This window comes from Ranitomeya variabilis, chromosome 5 (genome assembly GCF_051348905.1).
Source record: "Ranitomeya variabilis isolate aRanVar5 chromosome 5, aRanVar5.hap1, whole genome shotgun sequence".
NCBI classification, from domain to species: domain Eukaryota; kingdom Metazoa; phylum Chordata; class Amphibia; order Anura; family Dendrobatidae; genus Ranitomeya; species Ranitomeya variabilis.
The window spans coordinates 677,655,286-677,683,188 of record NC_135236.1 but is presented as its reverse complement, the minus strand read 5'-3'; the positions used below and the strand labels follow the sequence as shown (position 1 = coordinate 677,683,188).

At 45.4% G+C, this 27,903-nt stretch overlaps 1 protein-coding gene across 3 annotated transcripts; it reads right to left on the bottom strand.

Moving 5' to 3' along the window:
- Positions 1–360: 360 nt before the first annotated feature.
- OVCH1 (ovochymase 1) lies at positions 361–27,903 on the bottom strand. Of its 3 annotated transcripts, none has more exons than XM_077266947.1 (34): positions 27,701–27,903; positions 27,431–27,499; positions 26,138–26,244; positions 25,873–25,970; positions 25,116–25,288; positions 24,835–24,930; positions 24,413–24,564; positions 23,933–24,125; positions 22,121–22,211; positions 21,786–21,910; positions 21,287–21,427; positions 21,083–21,213; positions 20,734–20,827; positions 17,244–17,372; positions 16,715–16,804; positions 16,392–16,569; positions 15,170–15,242; positions 14,886–15,081; positions 13,414–13,559; positions 13,173–13,329; positions 13,016–13,096; positions 12,619–12,846; positions 12,267–12,407; positions 12,041–12,173; positions 11,521–11,660; positions 11,174–11,308; positions 10,841–10,876; positions 9,772–9,996; positions 9,196–9,372; positions 8,859–9,087; positions 7,154–7,317; positions 6,572–6,667; positions 2,122–2,255; positions 361–566 (listed from the first exon to the last, which is right to left on the bottom strand). In XM_077266947.1, exons 1-34 carry the CDS (start codon positions 27,744–27,746, stop codon positions 408–410), a joined length of 4,563 nt encoding a protein of 1,520 aa, XP_077123062.1. In that variant the 5' UTR covers positions 27,747–27,903; the 3' UTR covers positions 361–407. The 3 variants fall into 3 exon arrangements, with proteins under 3 accessions (XP_077123062.1, XP_077123063.1, XP_077123064.1); XM_077266948.1 differs by having other exon boundaries at positions 9,793–9,996; XM_077266949.1 differs by lacking the exons at positions 20,734–20,827; positions 21,083–21,213; positions 21,287–21,427; positions 21,786–21,910; positions 22,121–22,211 and having other exon boundaries at positions 27,701–27,896.

Sequence of the window (27,903 nt, the reverse complement as noted above, 5' to 3'; positions counted from 1 at the left end):
GTAAACTAGTGAAATATTTTTTGTATCCTGCTGCACTGTCCCTCTCTATACAGCAGAGATTGTATCGTCTGCACCTCGCTTTTTCGGGGTTGAGTCCATCTGCACCATATTTGCCAGGCTCACAGTCCAGGAGGGCGCTGCTTCACAGTCTCATCAGATGCTCGTTGGTCACCATGTTTAGTCTGCTATGGACCGAAAACAAAACTAACTGCAGTGACCAGTGCCAGGCAGCTGCGGCAAAAGCAAGTAAGGTCATGGGAGATGTACATGCTCAGAACAGAGATTTTACCAGTAGATTAATCACTAAATGAAACTACCACGTGGCTGTTAAGAGTCGTTCGGTATAAAAAAATAAATGCATGACCGAGAAATTATAGTTCTGTTTATTACATCTTGTTTTTCCTTCATTAATCTCCGATGTGTTTCTCTATCCAGGCTCTGTACTTAGATACTGAGGAATATACAGCAGGAGCGTTGGGGTCACAAGTGTCGCTTCCCCAGCTGACTACTCCAACCAACTTGTACTTGTTTTCTGACCGGCAGATCAGTGGACCCCCGGAATCCCCCTGCAAAAAGAAGAAGTGTCAGTCCCAGCCAACTGCTGCAAAGAAGCAAAACTACTCTATGCAAGTCTAAGGTACACATGGGGCTGTCCTATCTTGGACCTTTATAGCATATCCACCGTATAGGCCATAAAGATCCACGTCCCACTGTTGTGATCTGCATTTGTCTCAAGAATAAAGCCCTATTACACATGGCCAGGAATGGGAAACCGGACGCACGTGCCCGTCTTGCTCTATTCTCTTGCTTGGGAATTGCACTTTTCATAACTTCGATAAAAATGTAGTGAGAGAGCTGCAGGATGGGGGACATTATAAATGGATGGAGCCCAGGATGGGGGACATTATTACAGGAAAGTGCTGGATCAGGGACATTATTACATGATGGGGGACATTGTTACATGAAAGGGCAAGCACTTATGTCTTCACAGGATCAGGAACGCTACAAGGGTCCATACATCTGACGAAGATGTAGGTAGGGGCCCAGGTCCAAATTTTGCATTGGGGCCCATTGGACTCTAGTTATACCACTTGAGAGCTGCATATATGAGGCCACGTATCCATTCCTGACAGTGCATCCTGTTATGACCCCAGTGGACAGGGTCTCAGAGGAACGTGTAAGTCTGCGAGATTCAAAAATCCAGCTCATAGGGCTGTGGTAACTGGGTTGACCAAATAGCTACTCCTAACGCCAACACTAGAAGTAGCCGGGGATCATGCCTACGGTGATCGCTAGATGACTCGCGCCAGCCGGAGAATCTAACTACCCCTAGGAGAAGAAAACAAAGACCTCTCTTGCCTCCAGAGAAAGGGACCCCAAAGCAAAATACAAGCCCCCCACAAATAATAACGGTGAGGTAAGAGGAAATGACAAACACAGAAATGAACCAGGTTCAGCAAAGAGAGGCCAGCTTACTAATAGCAGAATATAGCAAGATAACTTATCTGGTCAACAAAAACCCTATAAAAATCCACGCTGGAGATTCAAGAACCCCCGAACCGTCTAACGGTCTGGGGGGAGAACACCAGCCCCCTAGAGCTTCCAGCAAAGGTCAGGATACAGATTGGAACAAGCTGGACAAAAATACCAAACAAAACAAAAGCAAAAAGCAAGGAAGAAGACTTAGCTTGAAATACAGGAACCAGGATCATAGGACAAGAGCACAACAGATTAGCTCTGATTTCAACGATGCCAGGCATTGAACTGAAGGTCCAGGGAGCTTATATAGCAACGCCCCTGAACTAACGGCCCAGGTGAGGATATAGGAAAAGACAAGCTCCAGAGTCAAATCACTAATGACCACTAGAGGGAGCAAAAAGCAAAATCACAACAGCATCCCCGGTGGTCTAGTGCAGCTGAGGGATTTATATCTCTACGTCTGGTGGCCAAAGGTAGTGATTTCATTAATGCTAGCATCCCTGGTGGGTGATCAAGGTGCAACCCTCCAACCTTCACAATCGAATGTTCACCTAAGGGCGGCATATTTGGGAGTCAGCAAGTAATTACCATGCTTTTTTATTATATCTAAAATCTAGGAGTTAGATAAGAAAGCTTACACACCACACACGCAGAAGCCCCCGCTGCCCCCGCACACAGGTTTCTTTCCGTTACATCTGGGCCCCAGTAGCTCTTACAGTCTTCTGTGGACATGAGCTTGACATTTGCTTGTCGAAGTAATTTAGGATAAAAGATACCTAAAAGAGAAAAAGTTTTTAATATCTCAATGCGGTGTCCTCGGAGTTGAAAATAATCTAGTGACACACTGATTTACACACAGAGGTATGATCTTTAAAAAGTTTCCAGTGGATCACTTATGGAGGAAATTAGGATCAGACGTGTTGCATCAGAAGTGTCTGATATAGGCTTGACCTTATCTCCCTATTAAAAGATATGCGCACACTCAGCTCAGTCGAGCATGCCTACAAGGTCAAGATCTGAAGTTCGGACCCAATTCCCAACAACCCATCTTTGGTGCACTTTAGTCTCAAGCTACTGCAAACTGACAAGACCACCAGCTAATATGAACAGCTCACAGTCTGCTCACATGGTAAAACACAATATAATCAATACAGCTATTATAATCCAGAATTTGACAATATGTTATATTTAGTGATGAGTGAATATACTCTTTGCTCGGGGGGTCTCTGAGTATTTATGACTGCTCGGAGATTTAGTTTTTGTTGACTCAGCTGCTTGATTTACATGTGGGGGTTGCCTGTTTGCTAGGGAATCCCCACATGTACTCAGGCTGGCTAATAGCCGTAAATCATGCACTTGCAGTGATGAAAAACTAAATCTCTGAGCAGTTATAAATACTCGGAGACCACCAGAGCGTGCTCGGGAAAACTCGAGCAACGAGTATATTCGCTCATCACTAGTTATATTCCTTATCTGCCCGCATTATCCACCACTTGTGGAATATCCAGCATAGATCCAATCTTCATAGGTGATTTGAATTTAAAAATGTACTTGTAACAAAATTTGCAAACATTTTTTTTTACATTAAATTCACTTGTGAATACCGGATCTTTGCTGAATTTTCCATATCATAGGCAAACTTGTGAGGTATGCCTCTTGACTCTGAGCTTCCAAAAGTAATGTGGACATCAAGCACTGCAGCCTGTATGCAGACTTAGCGTTTCTCTCTACCATTATGCCATCAGGCTTTTTACAATAAGAAGCTGTTCCTTTCCCACAAATACTGACAAGTTGAAGCTTACACAACAGGAACCACATGCGTACAACACTACGTACACTCAATTTCACCAAGAACATAACCTTATATCCACTTCTCAAATCTTCCTCTTGTTGGTGTGACGGGGAGTAGCAGCATCACAAAAAGTGCATCTCTACTGACAATCCCACACATTTTGGGACTTCCCGATCCACAGCAGTCTCATCCAACCAGTTGACGAACCCCCAACTCTTAGCCAGTCAATGTACTGAAGAATTGCGGTGCCTCAGACCACTGTAGCCCATCAGAAAGGGTCCATATATGAGGGTTTAACCCAGAGATGTACTTACTTGAACTGCTATTAGCATAGTATGTAAAATTGTGACAGATTAGCAATTAATATAGGAATACGATCAGTTATTTATGTAACGGCCTTTAGCTCAATTTATGGCGATTTGATTGATGAATTGTAGGAAGATCAATCTCATGCAAGCCTAGATAGGTCCACCAGGGTCTTCTCCGCCGTTGTCTTGATTGTATCAAGCCATTAGGTTGCTGGTCTTCCTCTTTGCCTTGTTCCTTCTATTCTTCCGATCATGAGGTCCTTCTCCAGTGATTGCTCTCTTCATATAATGTGTCCAAAGTAAGCAAGTTGTAGTTTAGTGATAATCGCTTTGAGTGACATGTTTGGCTTGATTTGTTTTTTCTTCTTGCCATCCATGGTATTGATAACATCCTTCTCCAGAACCACATTTGGAAGACGTCGATTTCTCTTCTTCTGTCTTGTTTCTTTGTCCTCCAGGTTTCACATCCATATGTTGCTACAGAAAACACCACACTATGCATGAGCCAAAAATGGCCTAAGAAGGTCCTATAAGTATATGGGAGCTTACATAAATCAAAAGCCAACAGAAAAAGAGCCTGCGCTCAATTAAGAATAGTCTTTGTTAGAACAAATGTATCACAAACACCAATATATAAAAACTATAAAAAAAAAAGAAGTTGAACTGTAGAGATAGATGACCGGCGAGTATAGATTGATTGTGTTAGTCTTAAAAGTGTTAATCATTCACGAGTTACATAATTAATTCCAAAACGGAATACGGAGAAAAAAGTACAACATTGAAATATATAGTCATAATAGTTTTCCAACCATGAGTGGTAAGCCATCTCCACCCGGTGGTAGAAAATGTATGCATAAATGCTGGTACGAAAAACATTTACATTTATCTAGTGCCTTAGAAAGGAAATATATATAGCCTTAATGTAATGGGCATCCATTAGGAAGTGTTAGCTCCAAATGCAATACAATAGAATAGATAATGTGCAAATACTTATTAACTAATCTTACACTAAATGGATCTAACACATATCCAACCACATGGTTCCAGAGGTAGGTTAATCATTCATCTGAATTTGGGTTCTCTAGTGCCACACAAGACAAGTAATTATAGATATCCATAGGTCAGGAAATGTTGAGTTCCAAGTACAATAGAGTGAAGACAATAAAGTGCAAGTGCTTAGAATCAATCATATGTTTAAAAGGAATTTTACCCAGATCCAGACATATGGGTATCAAAAGTTCACAGATAAAGTGTATAAAATAGAATAACACTTCAATAGGACAAGTAATCACTATATATATATACCAGATTAGATGCTCTGATGCACATGTCGCTTAGTGCTTCCTCAGAAAGGGTACAGAGAGTAGATAAATGCGGGATATATGTATGCTAGTGCAGCTGTATAGTGACTCACATGTGGCACTTGCACTTTACTGTCCTCACTCCATTGTACTTGAAATTCAACATTTCCTGACCATTGGATATCTATGTTGTCTTGTGTAGAACTAGAGAACCCCATTCAGTTAAACCTACCTCTGCAACCATGTGGCTGGATATGTGTTTGATCCGTTTAATACAAGATTGGTTAATAAGCACTTGCACTTTATCATTCGATTTTATTGCATTTGAAACATAACACTTCCTAACCCATGGATGCCTATTACATTAAGGCTATTTAAGATATATATTTCCTTTTAAAGGCACTAGAAAACTCCCTTGTAAACGTTTTTTGTACATTTCTACCACCGGGTGGAGATAGTATACCACTCATGGTTGCAAAATGATTATGAATGTTTATTTTCATGTTGTACTTTTTTTCTCCATTTAGGTCTCTAACCGTTTTGTAACGAATGATGTAACTCGTAAATGATTAACACTCCTTAAGACTTAACACGATCAACCTATATTTGCCGGTCATCTATCTCTGCAGTTCGACTTCTTTTTTAAATAGTTTTATATATTGGTGTTTGTGATATGATATTTGCTCTAATAAAGACTATTCTTAATTGAACATAGGAGTTTTTTCTCTTGGCTTTTGTTTTATGTACGAGCTGTGTCTTTGTCGCTGATGAAAGGTTTCTCAATTTGAAGACCTTGTCCAGTGACTTCATTGTCGATTTGCCCATAACTATTCTCCTATTGACTTCCGGTGTCGTCGCTGCATCTTGAGTGATTATTAATCAATTAGTACTATATTGCAAATAGATGTCAAACCCCTGGGACCCCCCCCCCCCCTACATGCCCCTGGAGCTTAACCAGTGTTGGTTTTGGAAGCCATCATCAGTGGCTATAGAAGCTTTGAAGTGGCCAGCGACACCACCTCTCCTCACCAGCTTTATTCAAGATGCTCTCTACATCCTCATTACTGAATGGAGACCTCTATATCTAGACCACATATTGTGTTATTGAGGTCTACTCTCCTCGGACCACAAAGTCCAATTCGAGCTGTTCTCTGAACCATCAGTAGGATATAATATGGCAGTTAACAGGAACGACCATCTTACCATGATCTACTAACTACGTCCTGGGGACGGGGAGAGGCTAAAAACCAGTCGGCACAATCCTACCATAACATTTTAGAGTTTTCAAGGTCATTATATTTCTTTGGGTATAACTTCAAGCATAGTAATTGATGCAGGACACCAAAACTAGGAGAAGGTCAGCTGGAAGAAGTAAGCATACAGCCTCAGAACCAGGTACAACCATTCAGCTGATCGGAAAGTATGGCTTGAAGAAACCCCCAAAAAACTGTTTTAATGGTTCGGATTAATTGACTTAAACAGTACTGAACTGCGGTATCATATAGGGCCACGACTTTAAGTATGGCAATGCACCAGGGTAAACAGAGGGGACACAGCTGGCACTGTACTGTTGTAGTCCCTGAATTCAGCTGATTGGTGGCAATGCCGGAGCCGGGACTGCTTCTCGAATAAAAGTACGGTAGTTATGTTACAGTTGGCTGTACGGTCACTGGCATTGTTAGGCATCTTACTTCGTCCTTTGGTAGCCCCCCATCCTGCCGTCAGACAGCTGTCAGGTCCAAACTTTTCAGCTTCTTGTGGCAAACATATTACAGTCACGGAATCACCTAAAATAAGAAAGAGAGAAGTCTACAGAATGTCCAGCCTCATATAGACAATGTAATAAAATGTCTGCAGTTATATGGCTATGGATGTTGTTCCCCCAGCTTGAATGGTAAAACTGCTTACTAATGCACCAACGCATTTCAAGGTCCCTGTGAAAGATGACTGACAACTCTACTGAATTTATGATGGTAGCCACATTGGTTGTCAATATACAGCCATCCATTAAGGGTTTAATGTGTAAGGCAGACTCCCGCCATTCAGATACTTGGCAACAGTCCCGATTTAGCCCATAAAAATGTCCCAAATTTGGCATTTAAAGTAATGAAACCAATGTGGCTCAGTTCAGTTTACCAGGCACAGCTACAATTTAACGTATGGCGCTGTACCTGGTTGTTCAGTGCAGGGAATTATGGGACTTGAACCTACTTTGTTCAGGTACTGATGGTCTACCATTAAGATAAGATTTTCCTAGAAAAATAGCTTCTTACCTAAGAGAACAGGAAACTCAAGCTCTAGTAGGCAGAGGTCGTAATCTGAAGGAACCAGGTCATTGTCGTACAGTTCATGAACATAGGATTTTCTTACTACGGCTTCTGTCCTGTCAGCAGAAGACCGGTCTACGTGTCCTAGGATCACTCTGTCTGACCCAACACTGCGAAAAACAGGACAGCATTTATCATAACATTTATAGAACTTTGCATGGACCCTTCAAAATGTACAGTTTAGTAAAATTTGCCCCAAATACAACAGAGGCCGTTTCCTTGCACACGTGCCAATGATTTTGGGTGGTCCTGAGAATACCCATCATCCATGGGCATTCCACTAAGATTTGGTCACGCCACCCAGTGTCTCCTCCCTTCATAAAACTTTTCAATCAGAAGCATTTTTCTATTGAATGATCTAGAGGGAGGGGGCTTTGTGGCGCCCCAGGGTCCTGGTCGTCACAGTAGCATTGCTTTCCTCACGGGGAGAGTGATGTTACGTTTGGAAGCGATGAAGGATAACTCTCATCAGGTAACCACCATACACACAACATGTTCACACTCCAGGCACAAGGGGGAGCTTTTAATCCTATTTGATAGGTGACTCCCCTGCATATATATTGTGGTTTGGAGGGAAAGAGAGAGATCAGATTGTCAGAGACAGAATAGAGCAGACCGACCTAGAGGGTCAGAAGGTCTGAAGGGGCCGTGTTGTCTGAAGTACCACACCTCCTGGACAGAGACATGCAGAAAGCCGAACATCGTTGAGTGAGCATGAAGGAGAGTGAAGCACAGGGGAAAGATATCAGGGGAGACCAGCTAAGAGCAGGCTGCCTCCCTCTGAGGCGCAGATAACCGGTAGCCGGACCACCGAGGTTGTAAGGACTCTACGACTTACATCAGAGACCGCAGGACAGCTGAACTGCAAGTTACCTGTCCGCCTTAATACCCAGGAGGCACAGTGACACCTATAGAGCCCGGGGCGTGGCTAGAGTCCCTGTAAAAAGGCTCATGTCACCAGTCATACGGCTTTATGTCCTATCCTATATGGGGGACAGAGAGAAGAACTCTGAGGACATTATCTGAAGCCAAAGGCAGTAAGGGACTACAACACCACCGCACTTTGAGGAAGGCTTTTAACTCCCACCTAGTAAAGGGGGACTCTGGATTCGCTCCCAAGCCGGCCGGACCCTGCCTGCCCTGTGATCTGGTGCCCTGGACTGTGGCTGCCTGAAGTCTTCAGTAAACCAGGTAAAGAGACTGCAAACCTGTGTCCTCGTTCTTTACTGTGCCACTCACTATCTTCCATCTACACACCGGGAGCCCTGGGGATATACTTCACCTGTGGGAAGGTATACCATCTAGCTGCCATAACATCACCCCAGAGGACCCCATAAAGCAGCGTCGGTCCACACTGACCGAATACCACAGGTGGTGTCACGAACATAAACTCTATTCACCAAATCCCTTTCAAAGAGTTTCCCCTTTTACATGGGAGCCCAGGGCCATAGACCGGGTCGCAGCCACCGTGACATCCCCTTGTGACCCCCGGTGCCGGGTACCCCACGGCCCTGGCGGGCGACTCAGCTTCATGGATAATTTCTCCCAAAATTCCACTTTTGGTAAAGTTATTGACCCGATGGCACAGGCGTAGGATATTTTTCATTCCTTTTAAATTATCTTTACGATTAGTAATAACGAGAACATTTACACAAAGTTGCAGTGGGCCGCAGTCAGCAACCACTTCTCATGAATGATTGTCGCTCCACAGAAAGAACCTCCCCATTGGTCCTCGAGGTTGGCGATCCACGGCCAGGACCTGGGCAGAGCGTTCTGACCTCCCACCACTCGGGGCGTCCCTTTTTCATCTGTAACAACTTCTGTCATTGAAGCAGACTTGGTTTTTGGCATGGGATCTACAGAAGAGATCCCACAAAGGTCTACAAAAAGAAATCAAAAACGCAGTTTTGAGGTCAGGTCTCCCTGACTTCGGTGCTCACTCGTTGATATATTTCTGAAATATTGGATATTATACGATAGACAATTACCATAGTCAACCGCAACCTCCACAGATCTCCATGTCTCCATGACGGAAGATCTATTTCTCTCGCCGTAACGAATATGGAAACCGCGACTACTCACAGAGTTGTCAGTGTGGAAGTGAAGAGTTAGGAAGCCACTTCTGGAGATGAAGACACGATTGGACTTATTTCCGCAAAGTGATACTAGGAGAAGAAAAGTAAACTAGATGGCATCCCACAAGAGACCATGACATATTCATTAGAATTTACAAACATTTTTCATTTTTATATTAAGTAGATTCAAAATTGCTCAAAGGATAATTTCCGAGAATAAAGATGTAGACAAAATTGCTCTATTTTTCTGACACCACATACAAATTCGTTGTAGAATTCTGTCTACCTGCAGCCTCCACTAGGGGGAGCTAAATGCATACGGACAATCAATAGAACTCAAGAGTAACCCAGTATGCAGTAAGCTCTTCAGCTCCCCTAGTGGTAGAACTTTATAATTTAGTTATACAGAAGATATGAAGCTGCATATCATGAGAAAGGAAAAATAATCTCTTCCCCCATCCCCACGTTTTCAAAAACAACAAAACTTACCCAACAACGTGGTATCATTACCCTCTCCATCATAAATACTTAAAAAGTCCCATGTGCAATTTGGAGAGTCCTCCAGTCCTAGGTCTACAATGTATAACGCAAGGTCGTTCCCAGATTCAGAAGAAATGATCCAACGACAATCAAGTCCATTAAGGTAAGTCACCGGATACCCGGGTGATTTTAACTTGGATGTTCCAGCTCTTAAAATGTTCAGTACGGGGCAACCTGAAAAGGTAAAAATGATTAAAACAAAGAAAATATACCTAAAAACCCTTCAAAATTATATCAGAACACATGACAAATAGTCAAAATCTTGAATTGGCTGGCCAAGGTACACAGATCTTGAAGAGAGGAGATGTGATGGTGTGATATGTTATGTGGGTATCATTTTGTGTATATTTATATTTTACTGATTATCATGGTGTTCTCTTGTAGGATGAGTTATTTGCCAATAGATGAATGGCTGTTATATGCCATCTGATATCAGCCCCCACATTCCTGTATTCTTATCTCTCCACAGGGTCAGTGAATAAACCTGTTTGCTAATATGCTAATGACATATTGAACTAGCTTGTTGAAACAATGACCCCCTGTAGTGCCTTAATCCACCAGGCACCTTTGTCAGGTGTGGGAGGGCTGAAAACCACCCCAACCTGTCTGACTACTCCTGGACATAAGGAGAGGACAGGAGCTGGGGGGAAATCAGATCCTGTGTGGAACCCATGATGTGAAGACAGCACGTCAGAGAGAGAAGGAAGAGTATATGGACTGTTATCCTCTGTGCTGGATTGTTGGACTTTTATCTTGTTACTGAACTGCATTCATGTTCTGGACTATTTTATCCTTTGTGTGGTGGATTATATGGACCTTTCGTGTTTCTGCCTAAATAAAGGTTCTGGAATTGTTCACTATTCTCTTGCTCTGTTGATTGTGCGGTATCGGAGAAGGACCCTGTGACAGGAGAGTACCAAACATTGTGAAGTAGTATATTAAGAAGCCTAGCATGAAGGATTGAGTGAACTCTGAAATTCGAAAACGTTCTTTTTTTATTGAGAAAATTTAGACTTACTGAGATTAGACAAGTCCTCATTGTGATTTATAGAATCTAAAAAAGCAAAAAAAAAAAAATATATATATTATTGAGAAACGGGTTAATGAAGTTCCATCTCGGTTGACCTGCTACCCTCTTTGGTGTCTGCTTTATAGGTCTGTTAACTTTTTTTTACATTGTGTAGCGTACGGCCAGATGGAAAAGGCCTTCAAGCAGGTTTGTCAATTACGAATCTTTTTTTTATTCCTATTTTTGTACACTATGAATTTTGAGCAACCAACCATAAAAGGTAATAGATACTACATGTTCTTAATTTATTGGAATAATTGACCAATGGAACAGCCTTCATACCGGTCTGCAGCTTCCAAAAGGAATATCTGGAAGTAAACCCGTTCATGGACACCTTGGAGTCTGAAGTAAACACCAAGGTCATCTCTGGACTACTAGTCTTCATGGAATAGCCAGACATGTTCCCACAAAAATAGCCTGAGAAGAAAAAAATATAAATCTTAACTATGAGCATCAAATTTGTCCAATAAAAGGAAACTTTCATTTCTGGATGTGGTCCATCACCGGACTTCTTCATGTTCATAGAAGTCTGTGAGACACCTCAATGGCCAGCCTTAACCCAATCACGTACTCCATCCTCACCAATAGACAGTGTGCTTTGTCAAAGTTTCACCTAATTAATTTCTCACCTCGAAGGACTTTTTGTTCACCAAGCCCTTGATAAACGCGGAGGACATCCCGACAGCCGGTCTCGTCTTCTTCTGTAATTAATGAGTCGATGTCCAATCGGATGATGCTCCCAAGTGGTGCGATAATCCTCCATTCACATCTAGAATTAAAAGCTGAACTTTGAGTTGAACCTTTGTGTTCAAATTCACCCTGGGTATAACTTCAAATCAGAAATAGGGTTACGCCTAGGAAACAGCTCTCTAGGTACTTGAAATTCAGACTTGAGGGGGCCACCAACTAGCTTGGCCCCATAGAATAGGTGTCCACCTCCTCAGAGTGGGCAAGTTATTGCCTACTTGATAAATTATGTCCCTGGCACCAGGAACTTTTAAGGAATGTCTTGTTCTCGACTCGTTTGATCAACAATAGGATTAGTTGGAGTTAGGAGTTATGAGGCCACAAATTTTAGGAATGGTACTCTAATAGACCATAATGACCAACTATTATTCCAAAATCCATGGAAACATTCAGAACCATTACCTTAGATCACTGGGATATTCATCGGTCGGATATCCCGGAGATGTGATCACCCCGTTCTCTGAAGTTTCAATGACATCCTTACAATTCTCCTGAGTTGATGATTTCTTCCAACTTGTCTCCATAAAATCCCTCACTGCAGAGAACTGTAAATTAGTTCAAAATATTTTCACCCCTTAGAAGAACATGTGGTCATATGGTGGGATCTCATGGCGACATATAATATTACCTCGTCCTCCATAAATCTTGTACTGGAGACTAAAGCCTTTTCTGCAATAAGTGCCTTGACTGGCAGAGATGAAGACCACTCTGATGATGGGTCCGCCACTTTTATAGGTAACAGGGGTGGAATGGAAGCCACACATCTTATCTGCAGAGATGATACCATTACGTATAAAATAACTCGTCAAACCTTAGCCCTATGGCCAAGAAAGAGGTTTTAGGGTCTTGTTCCTCTAACTCTTGGGTGGATTCTCCCCCATCTATCACTTGATCAGTTCGATTAACATGAATATACCTGCAATTTTCCCTTCTCTGGATCTGGTCTGTGAGTCCATAAGCATCACCCACGTTTTTCTTACCTATCAATTGACTGACATTGTTCTTCTCCTGGTAGATGGACAGAGATTCCGTCATACAGTTTACAGATTCCACTATAGACACTTGTTCCACAACAATTTTTATTAAGCTGTGAGACAATGAGGTAGAGATGACCCAAGAGCAGATCAGGCCCTCGGAATATCCATATGGAAATCCTGGTGAACCAATCGAGCCAACCGCATTCTCCAAAAGAAGGTCTTTGGGACAAGCTGCAAGACATTTTTGTGTTAGAAGGTAATTATCTGCATGTATTTTCTGTCTTACACCCATGAGTACTCAGAGAGCCAAGTGCAGTTTTTGCTCTTTGTTTCTAAATCTCAGAGATACATTTGAGACTCGCATAGAGATAGTATACCTTATAATTTTTGTCCAACTTACCAGCAAGTAGAGATCTCTGCCCCTCAGGTGACATCGGTTTCTTTACGGGATTATTTGGATGATGTAAAGTTTTGTTTACTTCTGTATAAACAGAGAAATTAATATTCAGTGTTGGTCTTCTTCTGAACAGAAGCCATTGTCCACTCTATCCAGTTACCTTTTTGGGTATTTTCGATCCAGCTTAGGAAAGAACGGACTCTTGTATATACACCAGGCCGTTTTGGTCGTGCACAGCCCACGCCCCAGCTGACTATGCCATAAAGTACATAGGTTTTATTTGATCTGGGACAGACCAATGGCCCCCCAGAATCCCCCTGTAGAAAATAACCATAAGTGATATGCTGTTGTATAACCCCTCGCTTTAGAGATCGGAGACTTAAGAGATATTTGTTGCAGACCTGGCAGGCATCTTTTCCTTCACTACCAGGAAACCCGGCACAGAACATATTATCTGAGATGGCTCCTGGGTAATAGTTGCTGTTGCAGATGGTGTTGTTCAGAATGGGGACTGGTAATTGCTGCAAACGATTGGAGTATTGCCCATCTGAAGTGCACAAAAGAAAAATGGTCATTTTATTTTACCAAATAAATGGAACAAGTACTGGATCATTAAAGGTAAAACCTGAAACCATGTCATCTCTGTCACCTGCTCTGTGTCCAGACTGCATGACAATGGTCCCTCTTACCCTCTCCTAGCAGAAAGTGCCATCTCAATCGAAACAGCAACCAGCAGCTATAATCAGGGCCTCATTGGCTCTTTACATCAAGGATGAGACCACAGGCGGTGGCTGGTGACATGTAGAAACTGCCCACCACTCTGGCCAATTGCTGCACCATGTCGTTTCATAATCACTCATCAATTGGCCAACCATGAGTGGAAAATGCTTTGACCGTGTAGCCAGCCACAAAGGGTGGACACACTTGAACATCATTTAACCTACTTGCCAACTTTTGAGACATCTATGAAGATTCAAAGTAATACCGTGACGCAAGGCACTACTCATGGACAACCCGTCAGCCAGGGTAGTCAAACATTTCAGGGTTAGATACCAAGAGAGCATGTCGTAAACTAAGGGGGAAAGACAAAGGCGTAGTCAAGTCACGGTCCGAGATCAGAATACCAGGAAGATATTGGATCACAGCAAAAGGGGCTAGAGCAAACGGATGGTCAGAGTAATGTCCAAGGTCAGGGGGTGATAGATCAACAAGCAGAGCACTGAAATACAAGGCAAACATGCCCCATCAAGCAAATGCTACAACTGCAAGTGATCTGGGACTGACAGTTTAGCTAAGTAGCTGGTTAATTACTTAGAACAGGGAACACCTGAAGGAAACTCAGAACCTCACTGTCACAGATTGGATGGCTGAGCTGTCAATCAAAATGCTGACAACTCAACACGCCCCTGCACTAGATTGGATGACTGAGCTGTCATTCACCAGACTGACAGCTCAGCATAACCCCGATTCCATAGGGCAGCAAAAATGTCACTCACTGAATCCACGAAACTCTGAGCGGAAGAATCGTGACAAATACTCAATGTTTTACATATATCTATCTGTCCTCCTTATATAGGGCACAACCCAAATCTACGGCATTGAATCACAAAATGTGCATATGGCTCCCTTCATCGCACCCCAAATAAACAAGTAGAGACCAAACACCTTCCCAATAAGACCCCCTTTAAATCCAGACCTCAGATCAAACCAGACCCCACATATAAATATAGACCAACTACAATAATGAAGACCTGCAACCCTAAAGAAATACAAATCCCAGACTCCATAATAAAATATAGACCCTCGACTACAAAAACAAATTCAGCAATGGGCAGCGAGTTCCCATGGTAGGATTTATGCCAAGAACCGTCACCTTCTCTTGTGCTGCCCCAGCCCGTGACCACACACAGGGATGACGGCTGCAGGGGCTCCTCCATACTGGGCAGGCAGACCGGACGTACAAAGTCGTTAAAGGTCAGTTCCTCTGCCAAGCGGATCAGAGCAAGGTCGTAATCTCTGGTGATGGGACTGTACATTTCATGAGCGGCAAAGACGTGAACCATCCGAACCTGGAAGTCACAAAATTAACCGCTTGTCTCAAATATACAGAAGATCCTTTATAGCAGGCGGCCACATATCTCCATCCGACACACTGACCTGCCTACTGGATTCATTTAAGAGGCGGTCATGGATTCCAGCGATGAGACGGTATTGGGAGACATCGGAGGATCTGTAATCCCAAAGTCAAAGTGAGGTGACAAACATGGCCGCCCTACACTCCCCACAGGGGAGCCCCCGATGTGCTCCCTTACTATGTGTAATAACAAACATGGCCGCCCTACACTCCCCACAGGGAAGCCCCCGATGTGCTCCCTTACTATGTGTAATAACAAACATGGCCGCCCTACACTCCCCACAGGGAAGCCCCCGATGTGCTCCCTTACTATGTGTAATAACAAACATGGCCGCCCTACACTCCCCACAGGGGAGCCCCCGATGTGCTCCCTTACTATGTGTAATAACAAACATGGCCGCCCTACACTCACCACAGGGGAGCCCCCGATGTGCTCCCTTACTATGTGTAATAACAAACATGGGCGCCCTACACTCACCACAGGGGAGCCCCCGATGTGCTCCCTTACTATGTGTAATAACAAACATGGCCGCCCTACACTCCCCACAGGGGAGCCCCCGATGCGCTCCCTTACTATGTGTAATAAAAATCATGGCCGCCCTACACTCCCCACAGGGGAGTCCCCGATGCGCTCCCTTACTATGTGTAATAACAAACATGGCCGCCCTACACTCCCCACAGGGGAGCCCCCGATGTGCTCCCTTACTATGTGTAATAACAAACATGGCCGCCCTACACTCCCCACAGGGGAGCCTCCGATGTGCTCCATTACTATGTGTAATAACAAGCATGGCCGCCCTACACCCCCACAGAAGAGCCCCCGATGTGCTCCCTTACTATGTGTAATAACAAACATGGCCGCCCTACACCCCCACAGGGGAGCCCTCGATGTGCTCCCTTACTATGTGTAATAACAAGCATGGCTGCCCTACACTTCCCACAGGGAAGCCCCCGATGTGCTCCCTTACTATGCGTAAAAACAAACATGGCCGCCCTACACCTCCCCCCCCCCACAAGGGAGCCCCCAATCTGCTCCATTACTATGTATAGTGACAAACATGGTGGTCCTAAACCCCCCCCCCACAGAGAAGCCCCCGATCTGCTCCATTACTATGTGTAATAACAAACATGGCCGCCCTACACTCCCCACAGGGAAGCCCCTGATATGCTCCCTTACTATGTATAGTAAACATGGCTGCCCTACACCCCCACAGGGAAGCCCACCTGCAATTTTTGGGGACTTACACTTTGCAGTGAGCAGCCGTCAGGGCCCATTGGGGCGATACCATGGCTCCTCCACACAGGAACATGTCCTCGTACATGATGGCTACCTGCCACGGCCAACAGTTAGGGCAAGATTCCTCCCCTCCAACTATACGACTCAGAAGCCACTGGGGAGGCGGGGGCGCCACTCCGCAGACCCCTAAACACCAGCCGGACACATAGGGGAGGGAAACATCAAATCACGGCATTATATTAGAAACACCCATTACAAGGGGAAAGAACAGTAACACAATGGGTGGTGGGAAAAGGACCTGGACCAAGAATCAATGGGGTCAGTTTCTCACCAATGTGAAGACCCTTTGACTCCTGATTTGGTGCTGGAGGCGTCTGAATGGATTTTACATCTGTCTGTCCGTCTGCAAAATGTAACCGATCTGGAGGGAAATCCAAAAAGAAAAAAATCATGAATCTCCTGTTCCCCCAAGGTTGGTGCAGAAGCAAAATGATTTTCTTGGGTTACAAAAATCATTGGTAATTTCTTCCTCAAATAGCGCCACCCCATCGAAAGGTTGTGTCTGGCACTGCAGATTGGCTCAACTAAAGTAAACAGGTCTCCTGCAGTACCTGACACAACCTCCGGACAAGGGTGGTGCTGTGTTCTGGAAAGAAGCAGAAAAGTTTCATAACTACCAGATCTGACTACACACAGGGGTTTTATTTGTAGTCTGTTACCATGGCAACACATAGGATTGTGAGCACATAAAACAGTCAGATTATTTATAAACTTAAATAAATTAGCTCAATTATTTTTATTGTAGATGGATGAGAAAAAAAAAAAAAAACTTCAAAAGTCTACACACCATGCACACATACCTGAATGTACAAAGCTGAACCTTGCCTTAAAACCAGCATAATTTCCCTCGTGATCACTTTGGAATTTGATGACCATAATGTAACTAGGACTGAAGACGACATGATCCACGAGAAACCCACATAAAGTGACTAGAAAGAGGGAGAAAGGAAGAGTCAGAAAGACTAAAACCAACAGCAGTGCGTGGGCGGAGCGATGGCAGGAGGACCTCACTTCTGTCAGCAAGCAGCTCCCCCTAGTGGTGGCTGCAGACAGGATCTTATCATGTATCTCTGTATACAGGGGGCTCCCCCTAGTGGGGGCTGCAGACAGGATCTTATCATGTATCTCTGTATACAGGGGGCTCCCCCTAGTGGGGGCTGCAGACAGGATCTTATCATGTATCTCTGTATACAGGGAGCTCCCTCTAGTGGTGACTGCAGACAGGATCTTATCATGCATCTCTGTATACAGAGAGCTCCCCCTAGTGGTGGCTGCAGACAGGATCTTATCATGTATCTCTGTATACAGGGAGCTCCCTCTAGTGGTGGCTGCAGACATGATCTTATCATGCATCTCTGTATACAGGGAGCTCCCTCTAGTGGTGGCTGCAGACAGGATCTTATCATGTATCTCTGTATACAGGGAGCTCCCTCTAGTGGTGGCTGCAGACAGGATCTTATCATGTATCTCTGTATACAGGGAGCTCCCCCTAGTGGTGGCTGAAGACAGGATCTTATCATGTATCTCTGCTTACAGGGAGCTCCCCCTAGTGGTGACTGCAGACAGGATCTTATCATGTATCTCTGTATACAGGGAGCTCCCCCTAGTGGTGGCTGCAGACAGGATCTTATCATGTATCTCTGTATACAGGGAGCTCCCCCTAGTGGTGGCTGCAGACAGGATCTTATCATGTATCTCTGCTTACAGGGAGCTCCCCCTAGTGGTGACTGCAGACAGGATCTTATCATGTATCTCTGTATACAGGGAGCTCCCCCTAGTGGTGGCTGCAGGCAGGATCTTATCATGTATCTCTGTATACAGGGAGCTCCCTCTAGTGGTGGCTGCAGACATGATCTTATCATGTATCTCTGTATACAGGGAGCTCCCTCTAGTGGTGGCTGCAGACAGGATCTTATCATGTATCTCTGTATACAGGGAGCTCCCCCTAGTGGTGGCTGCAGACAGGATCTTATCATGTATCTCTGTATACAGGGAGCTCCCCCTAGTGGTGACTGCAGACGGGATCTTATCATGTGTCTCTGTATACAGGGAGCTCCCCCTAGTGGTGACAGCAGACAGGATCTTATCATGTATCTGTGTACACAGGGATCTCCCCCTAGTGGTGGCTACAGACAGGATCTTATCATGTATCTCTGTATACAGGGAGCTCCCCCTAGTGGTGACTGCAGACGGGATCTTATCATGTATCTCTGTATACAGGGAGCTCCCCCTAGTGGTGACTGCAGACGGGATCTTATCATGTATCTCTGTATACAGGGAGCTCCTCCTAGTGGTGACTGCAGAGAGGATCTTATCATGTATCTCTATATACAGTGAGCCCCCCTAGTGGTGACTGCAGACAGGATCTTATCATGTATCTCTGTATACAGGGAGCTCCCCCTAGTGGTGGCTGCAGACAGGATCTTATCATGTATCTCTGTATATAGGGAGCTCCCCCTAGTGGTGGCTGCAGACAGGATCTTATGTATCTCTGTATACAGGGAGCTCCCCCTAGTGGTGGCTGCAGACAGGATCTTATGTATCTCTGTATACAGGGAGCTCCCCCTAGTGGTGGCTGCAGACAGGATCTTATGTATCTCTGTATACAGGGAGCTCCCCCTAGTGGTGGCTGCAGACAGGATCTTATGTATCTCTGTATACAGGGAGCTCCCCCTAGTGGTGGCTGCAGACAGGATCTTATGTATCTCTGTATACAGGGAGCTCCACCTAGTGGTGGCTTCAGACAGGGTCTTATGTATCTCTGTATACAGGGAGCTCCCCCTAGTGGTGGCTGCAGACAGGATCTCATCATGTATCTCTGTATACAGGGAGCTCCCCCTAGTGGTGACTGCAGACAGGATCTTATCATATATCTCTGTATACAGGGAGCTCCCCCTAGTGGTGGCTGCAGACAGAATCTTATAGTGTATCTCTGTATACAGGGAGCTCCCCCTAGTGGTGGCTGCAGACAGGATCTCATCATGTATCTCTGTATACAGGGAGCTCCCCCTAGTGGTGGCTGCAGACATGATCTCATCATGTATCTCTGTATACAGTTAGCTCCCCCTAGTGGTGGCTGCAGACAGGATCTCATCATGTATCTCTGTATACAGGGAGCACCCCTTAGTGGTGGCTGCAGACAGGATCTTATGTATCTCTGTATACAGGGAGCTCCCCCTAGTGGTGGCTGCAGACAGGATCTTATCATGTATCTCTGTATACAGGGAGCTCCCCCTAGTGGCGGCTGCAGACAGGATCTTATCATGTATCTCTGTATACAGGGAGCTCCCCCTAGTGGTGACTGCAGACGGGATCTTATCATGTGTCTCTGTATACAGGGAGCTCCCCCTAGTGGTGGCTGCAGACAGGATCTTATCATGTATCTCTATATACAGTGAGCCCCCTTAGTGGTGACTGCAGACAGGATCTTATCATGTATCTCTGTATACAGGGAGCTCCCCCTAGTGGTGGCTGCAGACAGGATCTTATGTATCTCTGTATACAGGGAGCTCCCCCTAGTGGTGGCTGCAGACAGGATCTTATGTATCTCTGTATACAGGGAGCTCCCCCTAGTGGTGGCTTCAGACAGGGTCTTATGTATCTCTGTATACAGGTAGCTCCCCCTAGTGGTGGCTGCAGACAGGATATTATCATGTATCTCTGTATACAGGGAGCTCCCCCTAGTGGTGGCTGCAGACAGAATCTTATCATGTATCTCTGTATACAGGGAGCTCCCCCTAGTGGTGGCTGCAGACAGGAACTCATCATGTATCTCTGTATACAGGTAGCTCCCCCTAGTGGTGGCTGCAGACAGGATATTATCATGTATCTCTGTATACAGGGAGCTCCCCCTAGTGGTGGCTGCAGACAGAATCTTATCATGTATCTCTGTATACAGGGAGCTCCCCCTAGTGGTGACTGCAGACAGGATCTTATCATGTATCTCTGTATACAGGGAGCTCCCCCTAGTGGTGGCTGCAGACAGGAACTCATCATGTATCTCTATACAAAGAGCTCCCCCTAGTGGTGGCTGCAGACATGATCTCATCATGTATCTCTGTATACAGGGAGCTCCCCCTAGTGGTGGCTGCAGACATGATCTCATCATGTATCTCTGTATACAGGGAGCTCCCCCTAGTGGTGACTGCAGACAGAATCTTATAGTGTATCTCTGTATACAGGGAGCTCCCCCTAGTGGTGACTGCAGACAGGATCTTATCATGTATCTCTGTATACAGGGAGCTCCCCCTAGTGGTGGCTCCAAACAGAATGTTATGTATCTGCTAATACCGATTAGGCGAGATTCCTCTCTGTCGCTGTAAATTGAGACATGATCGTAATCACATTGTTTCTGATACTCCAGAGAAAAGTCTTCAAATACAATCTGCAAAGTGAACACAACAAGGTTATTACATCAGAGTACGGTCTGCAGATGTGGACACTGGGGTTGAGCTGCATTACCAGACACAGCCAGATAGACCTAAGTGGCGCTGTTTCTTGAAAATAAGCTCACTGAACTCTAGATAACTATTCTTATTGAATCCTTGGTATTGGACCCAAAAGGGGTAGTAGACATTAATAGTATTAAATCTCTATAAGAGATTGTATACAATCACCATGGACCCAAGAAGCCATTTACCTGTATCACGTTCCCTTCTGGCGCTTCTATGACCCAGCGACAGGAAGTGTTACTTGGGTACAACCCGGGATAATGAAGGGTGAAGATTTTTCCTTCCTCTCGTAGCTCCGCAGCACTACCGCACCCGGAGCCTATACAACGAGACAGAAGAACTGAGTTCCCGAGGCGGAGACCCCGCAGAACGGCCGTCCAATCAGCACCCACCTTTCTTCGACGTCGGAGATAACGTAGAAAACTCGAACTCAAACCCGCGGCCACTGACGGAGCCGTCCGAGATGAAAGACACCGTGACATTACCGGAGCGGATTATTAGAGGGGACGGCAGGACGGATCCACACAACTTCCCTGAGAAAGGGCAGCAAATGTTTCACCCCATCATTTCCATAGATTATACATCAGAAAAGATTGTCGTACGCGACCATTCTATATATTCTCTATGTAAATCTATTACAGTCACTACCTGCATCCACCACTAGGGGGAGCTCACTGCACATAGTGAATCCTGTATTCATGGAGCTCCCCCTAGTGGTGACTGCAAGCAGCCAGATATTTATCATGTAAAGCTATGGCTATGCTGGGGATTTGGAGCTCTGTATCAGAAAATGGAGCTGTAATCCCCTACATAAACATAATTCATTTAAATGTGACTCTTAATATAATGGGCAACAAAATAATTTTCATGCATAAATTTAAATATACTCACGGACTTCCTTCTGTTTGACAGTAAAAGTCAGCGAGTCGTGAGCGCAGGTCACATGATCCTCCAAGTCCAGTTTTATAAATCGGATCTTGATATTCGCAGATGAAACTATTGTCCATCGACATTGACTGCAATGATGACAGATTTAAAGGGGTGATGCAGTGCTAACATGCATATAGCTTATACATGATCTTTAAGGATAGGCAGAGCTCAAGTTATAGCAGGGAACCATTTACAGAAAATTATCTATGACATAAGCAAAATGTTGACTCTTTTCCATGTAAGAAACAATTCTACCACTAGGAGGCGGAGGGTTTGTAGAATTACAAAAATGTTACCTGTTGTTGGAATAATTGCTGTTAGCATCTAAGGGGTACTTGATGTAACCATTTTTGGCGACAATAGTCAGTGGTCTCGAACTGCAGATGCCTGCAAAATGCAAAATGTACAAGATTTATTCTAAGGAGAGAAGAAAGCACCAAATAACGGACAAAATGAGAAGCAGTACTGGTTATAACCCCAGGTGTTCTGGCAGTCACCACTAGGGGGAGCTCCCTGTATACAGAGATACATGATAAGATCCTGTCTGCAGCCACCACTAGGGGGAGCTCCGTGTATACAGAGATACATGATAAGATCCTGTCTGCAGCCACCACTAGGGGGAGCTCCCTGTATACAGAGATACATGATAAGATTCTGTCTGCAGCCACCACTAGGGGGAGCTCCCTGTATACAGAGATACATGATAAGATTCTGTCTGCAGCCACCACTAGGAGGAGCTCCCTGTATACAGAGATACATGATAAGATCCTGTCTGCAGCCACCACTAGGGGGAGCTCCCTGTATACAGATACATGATAAGATCCTGTCTGCAGCCACCACTAGGGGGAGCTCCCTGTATACAGAGATACATGATAAGATCCTGTCTGCAGTCACCACTAGGGGGAGCTCCCTGTATACAGAGATACATGATAGGATCCTGTCTGCAGCCACCACTAGGGGGAGCTCCCTGTATACAGAGATACATGATAAGATCCTGTCTGCAGTCACCACTAGGGGGAGCTCCCTGTATACAGAGATACATGATAAGATTCTGTCTGCAGCCACCACTAGGGGGAGCTCCCTGTATACAGAAATACATGATAAGATCCTGTCTGCAATCACCACTAGGGGGAGCTCCCTGTATACAGAGATACATGATAAGATCCTGTCTGCAGTCACCACTAGGGGGAGCTCCCTGTATACAGAGATACAAGATAAGATCCTGTCTGCAGCCACCACTAGGGGGAGCTCCCTGTATAGAGATACATGATAAGATCCTGTCTGCAGCCACCACTAGGGGGAGCTCCCTGTATACAGAGATACATGATAAGATTCTGTCTGCAGCCACCACTAGGGGGAGCTCCCTGTATACAGAGATACACGATAAGATTCTGTCTGCAGCCACCACTAGGGGGAGCTCCCTGTATACAGAGATACATGATAAGATTCTGTCTGCAGCCACCACTAGGGGGAGCTCCCTGTATACAGAGATACATGATAAGATCCTGTCTGCAGTAACCACTAGGGGGAGCTCCCTGTATACAGAGATACACGATAAGATCCTGTCTGCAGCCACCACTAGGGGGAGCTCCCTGTATACAGAGATACACGATAAGATTCTGTCTGCAGCCACCACTAGGGGGAGCTCCCTGTATACAGAGATACATGATAAGATCCTGTCTGCAGCCACCACTAGGGGGAGCTCCCTGTATACAGAGATACATGATAAGATCCTGTCTGCAGCCACCACTAGGGGGAGCTCCCTGTATACAGAGATACATGATAAGATCCTGTCTGCAGTCACCACTAGGGGGAGCTCCCTGTATACAGAGATACATGATAAGATCCTGTCTGCAGCCACCACTAGGGGGAGCTCCCTGTATACAGAGATACACGATAAGATCCTGTCTGCAGCCACCACTAGGGGGAGCTCTGCATCAGGAAATGCTCCAACTTTTATAACGACATTACAGCAGTAATCAGCACAGAGTTTTGGGATTATTCGGACCGATACGATCATGTCAGATGAGAGGTGGTCACGGCTTCGCTCCCCATACCGATACACGTGTCAGTCCCGCGTAGTCCTGGCTTATTTTAGGGCGACTTACTGTCAGATGAGGAATTTCTTATGAAGTCCACGAGTGCAGACGCTCTGGAGTAAACGGCCGGAGACCCGAGAGCGGCATCATTAGTCATTAACGCTCCCCACGGTCTTCCACAACCAGCGCCCCAGGACGTACTGCCGGCCAAGACCCAAGTACCGGACCGCTGCCTGCACACTAGGGGTCCTCCAGAGTCTCCCTGAGATAAATCACACGACCAAATTATAGCACAAGTCAATGTCTAAGAAGAAACATAAATTTTTCTCCATTTCTGACAGAAGGATTTCCCCTTTTCTTACTTGGTTTCCCTCATGTGACTTCCTGTTAATGTCTCCCTACTTCCTGTTTATGAGTGGGAGGGGCTAAAACAAGTCTGTGCAGCATGGAGAGGCAGTGTATTGTATAATATGAACCAGAAGAAGAGAAATGAACAGACAGGTGTCATATTAGAGCTCACCCCCCCGCTGTGCCATCTAGAAAGCCCACCTGACAAGCGTCTCTGCCCCCGTCTGGGAAGCCGGCACACAGCATTGATTCGTGGAGGGCTGGGAGCCCCATGGTGTCGAGCACAGATCTGCAGGTTTCGTCGTCCAGTATGGGCAGGCTCAGCTCCTGCAGGATGTTTGCCAGCTCCCCACCTGAAAATAATAAGCTCATGACAAAGATATCTGGAAAAGATGTGGGAGGGGCATAGTCAAGTCTTGCCCTTAAAGGGGTTGTCCATACACTTTAACAGAGCCAAGCTCCAATACCAAACACCTCCATGGACAAGTGTGGCGTCATTTCATAACGAAAGCAGTCATGTTTTTGTGATCCTGGACAGCCCCTTTAAGCTACCAACAACCAATATGGCAGCCATATTGGTTGTGGCGGGACTGGATTTTATATATGTAAGCTGGTAAACTTACTCTCGTTAACCCTTCCCCATCCGCTGGTCACACACAAAGTCCCGGGCTCAGTCTTCTCCCCCACTTGTGGTAAGCACACTCGCTGGACCCGAGACCCTGAGACAAGGAGCAGAAGGAATTTAAAGGTACAGTGCACTTTCAGGCCTCAGCTGAGAGTTATACTATTTGCTATAAAGCTGACAACTGACAACCCTTTGCCTATGTTTTGACTGTTAACACCAAGGGCTGAGAAGAGGAGCAGCACCCAAGATATCTACAATAGGAGCCTCCATGACACTTACCCAGGATGACCGGCCGCCGCAGATAGACCAGTGCGATGTCGTAACGCATACTCCCATCGTGCTTGTACTCTGGATGCAGCCTCACCTCAGACACGGGGATTTCTTGCTGCTCAGGGTCCGCGCTGCTCTGGTCGTACTCTCCAGCGACCACCAACAAGTGTTGGATTTTGTTACTGGAAATAAGAAATGATGGGAGTTGGAGGTGGACATGATCTACAGGACAGCGGCACAGCCCAGCTATGCTATCATTCTATAATGGAGGCATTGGGGCCAAGGAGGATCGCCGCGTGTGGGCACTGGTTATGATGAGGATGACTAAAGGTGCTGATGGCCACCTAAAGGGACTGGGGTCCATGACTACGAAAGCTGCATATATCAACTAGGGTCCTGGAGGATGATGGCCGCCTATAGAGGTAAAAATTAATTATGATGATGACCTCCTACATATCCTGATGCAAATGATGGTCGTTTATGGGCCCAGAGGACCTCGACGGTCCCCTTTCGGGCCCAGAGGACCTCGACGGTCCCCTTTCGGGCCCAGAGGACCTCGACGGTCCCCTTTCGGGCCCAGAGGACCTCGACGGTCCCCTTTCGGGCGCAGAGGACCTCGACGGTCCCCTTTCGGGCGCAGAGGACCTCGACGGTCCCCTTTCGGGCGCAGAGGACCTCGACGGTCCCCTTTCGGGCGCAGAGGACCTCGACGGTCCCCTTTCGGTCACTGTGTCACCTTTGATCTCGGCGTTTGGCTGATACTCACTTATCTGCAGGATACACACAGTGAGCGGCGGTCACCACCAGGTTCCTCTCTACAATAGCTCCCCCGCAGATGTGTCTTTCATAAAACTTTATCGACACCTGGATAAGAAAACAACCCAAATATCTGATTTTCCAGTTTCTTTTTTGCAGCTCAAATGCTTATTGCATATTTCTTTAAACATAATTGTGATGCAGATTTGGCTGTGACTGGAGTATAACGTATTCATTTCCTACATAACATGCGAACGCCCGTGTGTTACTCTTACAGTCCAAGGCTGGCCACCAATCGGTGCGTCCGCTCCCCCGACGACACGCGAGTTTGCTTGTATCAGGTTTGCCGTTTTCCTCAAGGGTGGAATACCGCACTTCACCCCTGGGAAGAATAATCAGGAAAAATAAAACCTTAAGCGGGTGTGAGAACTTGTGCAACATTATAATTGCTCTAAAGTAATTAAAATCTTTAAAAAAAAACAAACATGTCTTAATGTTTTCTGTATGTAGCACCTGTACAGACCAATGTTTCCATCAGTCTTCACAACTCACAGGGTTTGTTTTCTGTCCACAGACAACTATAATCTGCACAGGAGCTGCATACACAAAACGGTCCAATGTCTGAAATTCTAAGGGTAGGTGCACACGTTGCAGATTTGCCTGTGGAATTTCCTGTGCAGATTCTTCCCACTGTTTTGGGAACATTTCTGCGTATTGCGCCCGTAAAAAACGGACCGTATTTTCCTACGCCAAGTGTGACGCTGGGCTGAGATAGATAGATAGATAGATAGAAAGAGATTTTTGTCCATTGATTTACATTGTACTGTAAATCACTTGTGGATCTGCAGAGCGGAACAAAACGCTGCGGATCCGCAGGAAATCCGCAATGTGTGCACATGGCCTAAAACTAGGTAACCTAGGTAAATTACTGTTTTTTTATTTTTAGGTTCTCAAGCGTTTCCCAAAACATTGAACAAAAAGTGATATAAACTACGTAGGTAAACATGCTCGACACACACACAAAAAATCTGTGGTCTTAAAAATATATATATATATATATACTATTTTCTAAGAAAGTTCTGGTTTTTTTCTTTTTTAAATACCAAAATATAAAAAACCCCCACAAATCTACAAGTTTGGTTTCGCCGCTTCCTGCTTCTGCAGGGGCCACAGAGAGTCCTGGTAGGTGAACATGATTGACTGTTACTTTTAACATATCCCGTCCCGTTGGAAAGGATTTATTTTACCCCCAAAAATCTCTTTATAGGGGTTAATGCTATGAGCAACATCACTAGTCCTTAACAAACAGGCAGTCCCTGCGTGTGTGGCGGCTGCCGACCAGCCATGGCGACTCAAACATTTTTTTTTCCAAGCATGCCAAAAATACTCGTTTAGGATATGAGCGACCTTATCCAAGCACGCTCGCTAATCATTAGCGGTAACTCATACCTTCCGCCACCAGGGGGCACCACTTGAAAATACAGCAGAATTTACCATTGCCCCTTAGATGGAGTTTGGCCCCGCTGCCCCTTATCCAACTAGTATACAAAAATTAGAAATGACCTGACCTGCGGTTATTGGCGAAGCGGACCATCTCCTCGCTACGACTGGAGAGGATGGAGACACATCTGTGATACCTGCACATAACACCAGGATACATGAGACCAGGGGGTATATATATATATATATATATATACGGACCCTATCGCCACTCATGGAGGAGGCCTGAGGGTCCCACCACAAGGTGAAGGAGGGTTACCTCAAAGTGTAAACTTCCAACCCACAAACTACTAATCCTGGCAGATAAATACCAAAAAAGGAAGACTCCGAGGACTCACCCGAGGGCAGACGTAGGATCAGTAATAACAAGACCCACAAAGCCATGGACTCCACAGCCAGACGTCCTCCAGGAACCAGCGGAGCCTCCAGGATAATCAGCCGCTTGGTCCATGGAGATTGCAGACAGGTGGAGACATCCAAACCGAGGAGCGGAACCTGGGATGAAACAAGGTCCAGTCCGGAAAATGTGTAATATTCAACT

Excerpts from the sequence above, each read along its gene's own strand:
- OVCH1 (XM_077266947.1), bottom strand. The coding sequence starts at position 27,746 with ATGGCTTTGTGGGTCTTGTTATTACTGATCCTACGTCTGCCCTCGG. Across the intron at positions 21,428-21,785 it reads TGTCAAACAGAAGGAAGTCC|GGAAGTTGTGTGGATCCGTC; the intron begins GTGAGTATATTT and ends GCCCTTTCTCAG. Across the intron at positions 11,661-12,040 it reads GAATATCCCAGTGATCTAAG|ATGTGAATGGAGGATTATCG; the intron begins GTAATGGTTCTG and ends TTTTAATTCTAG.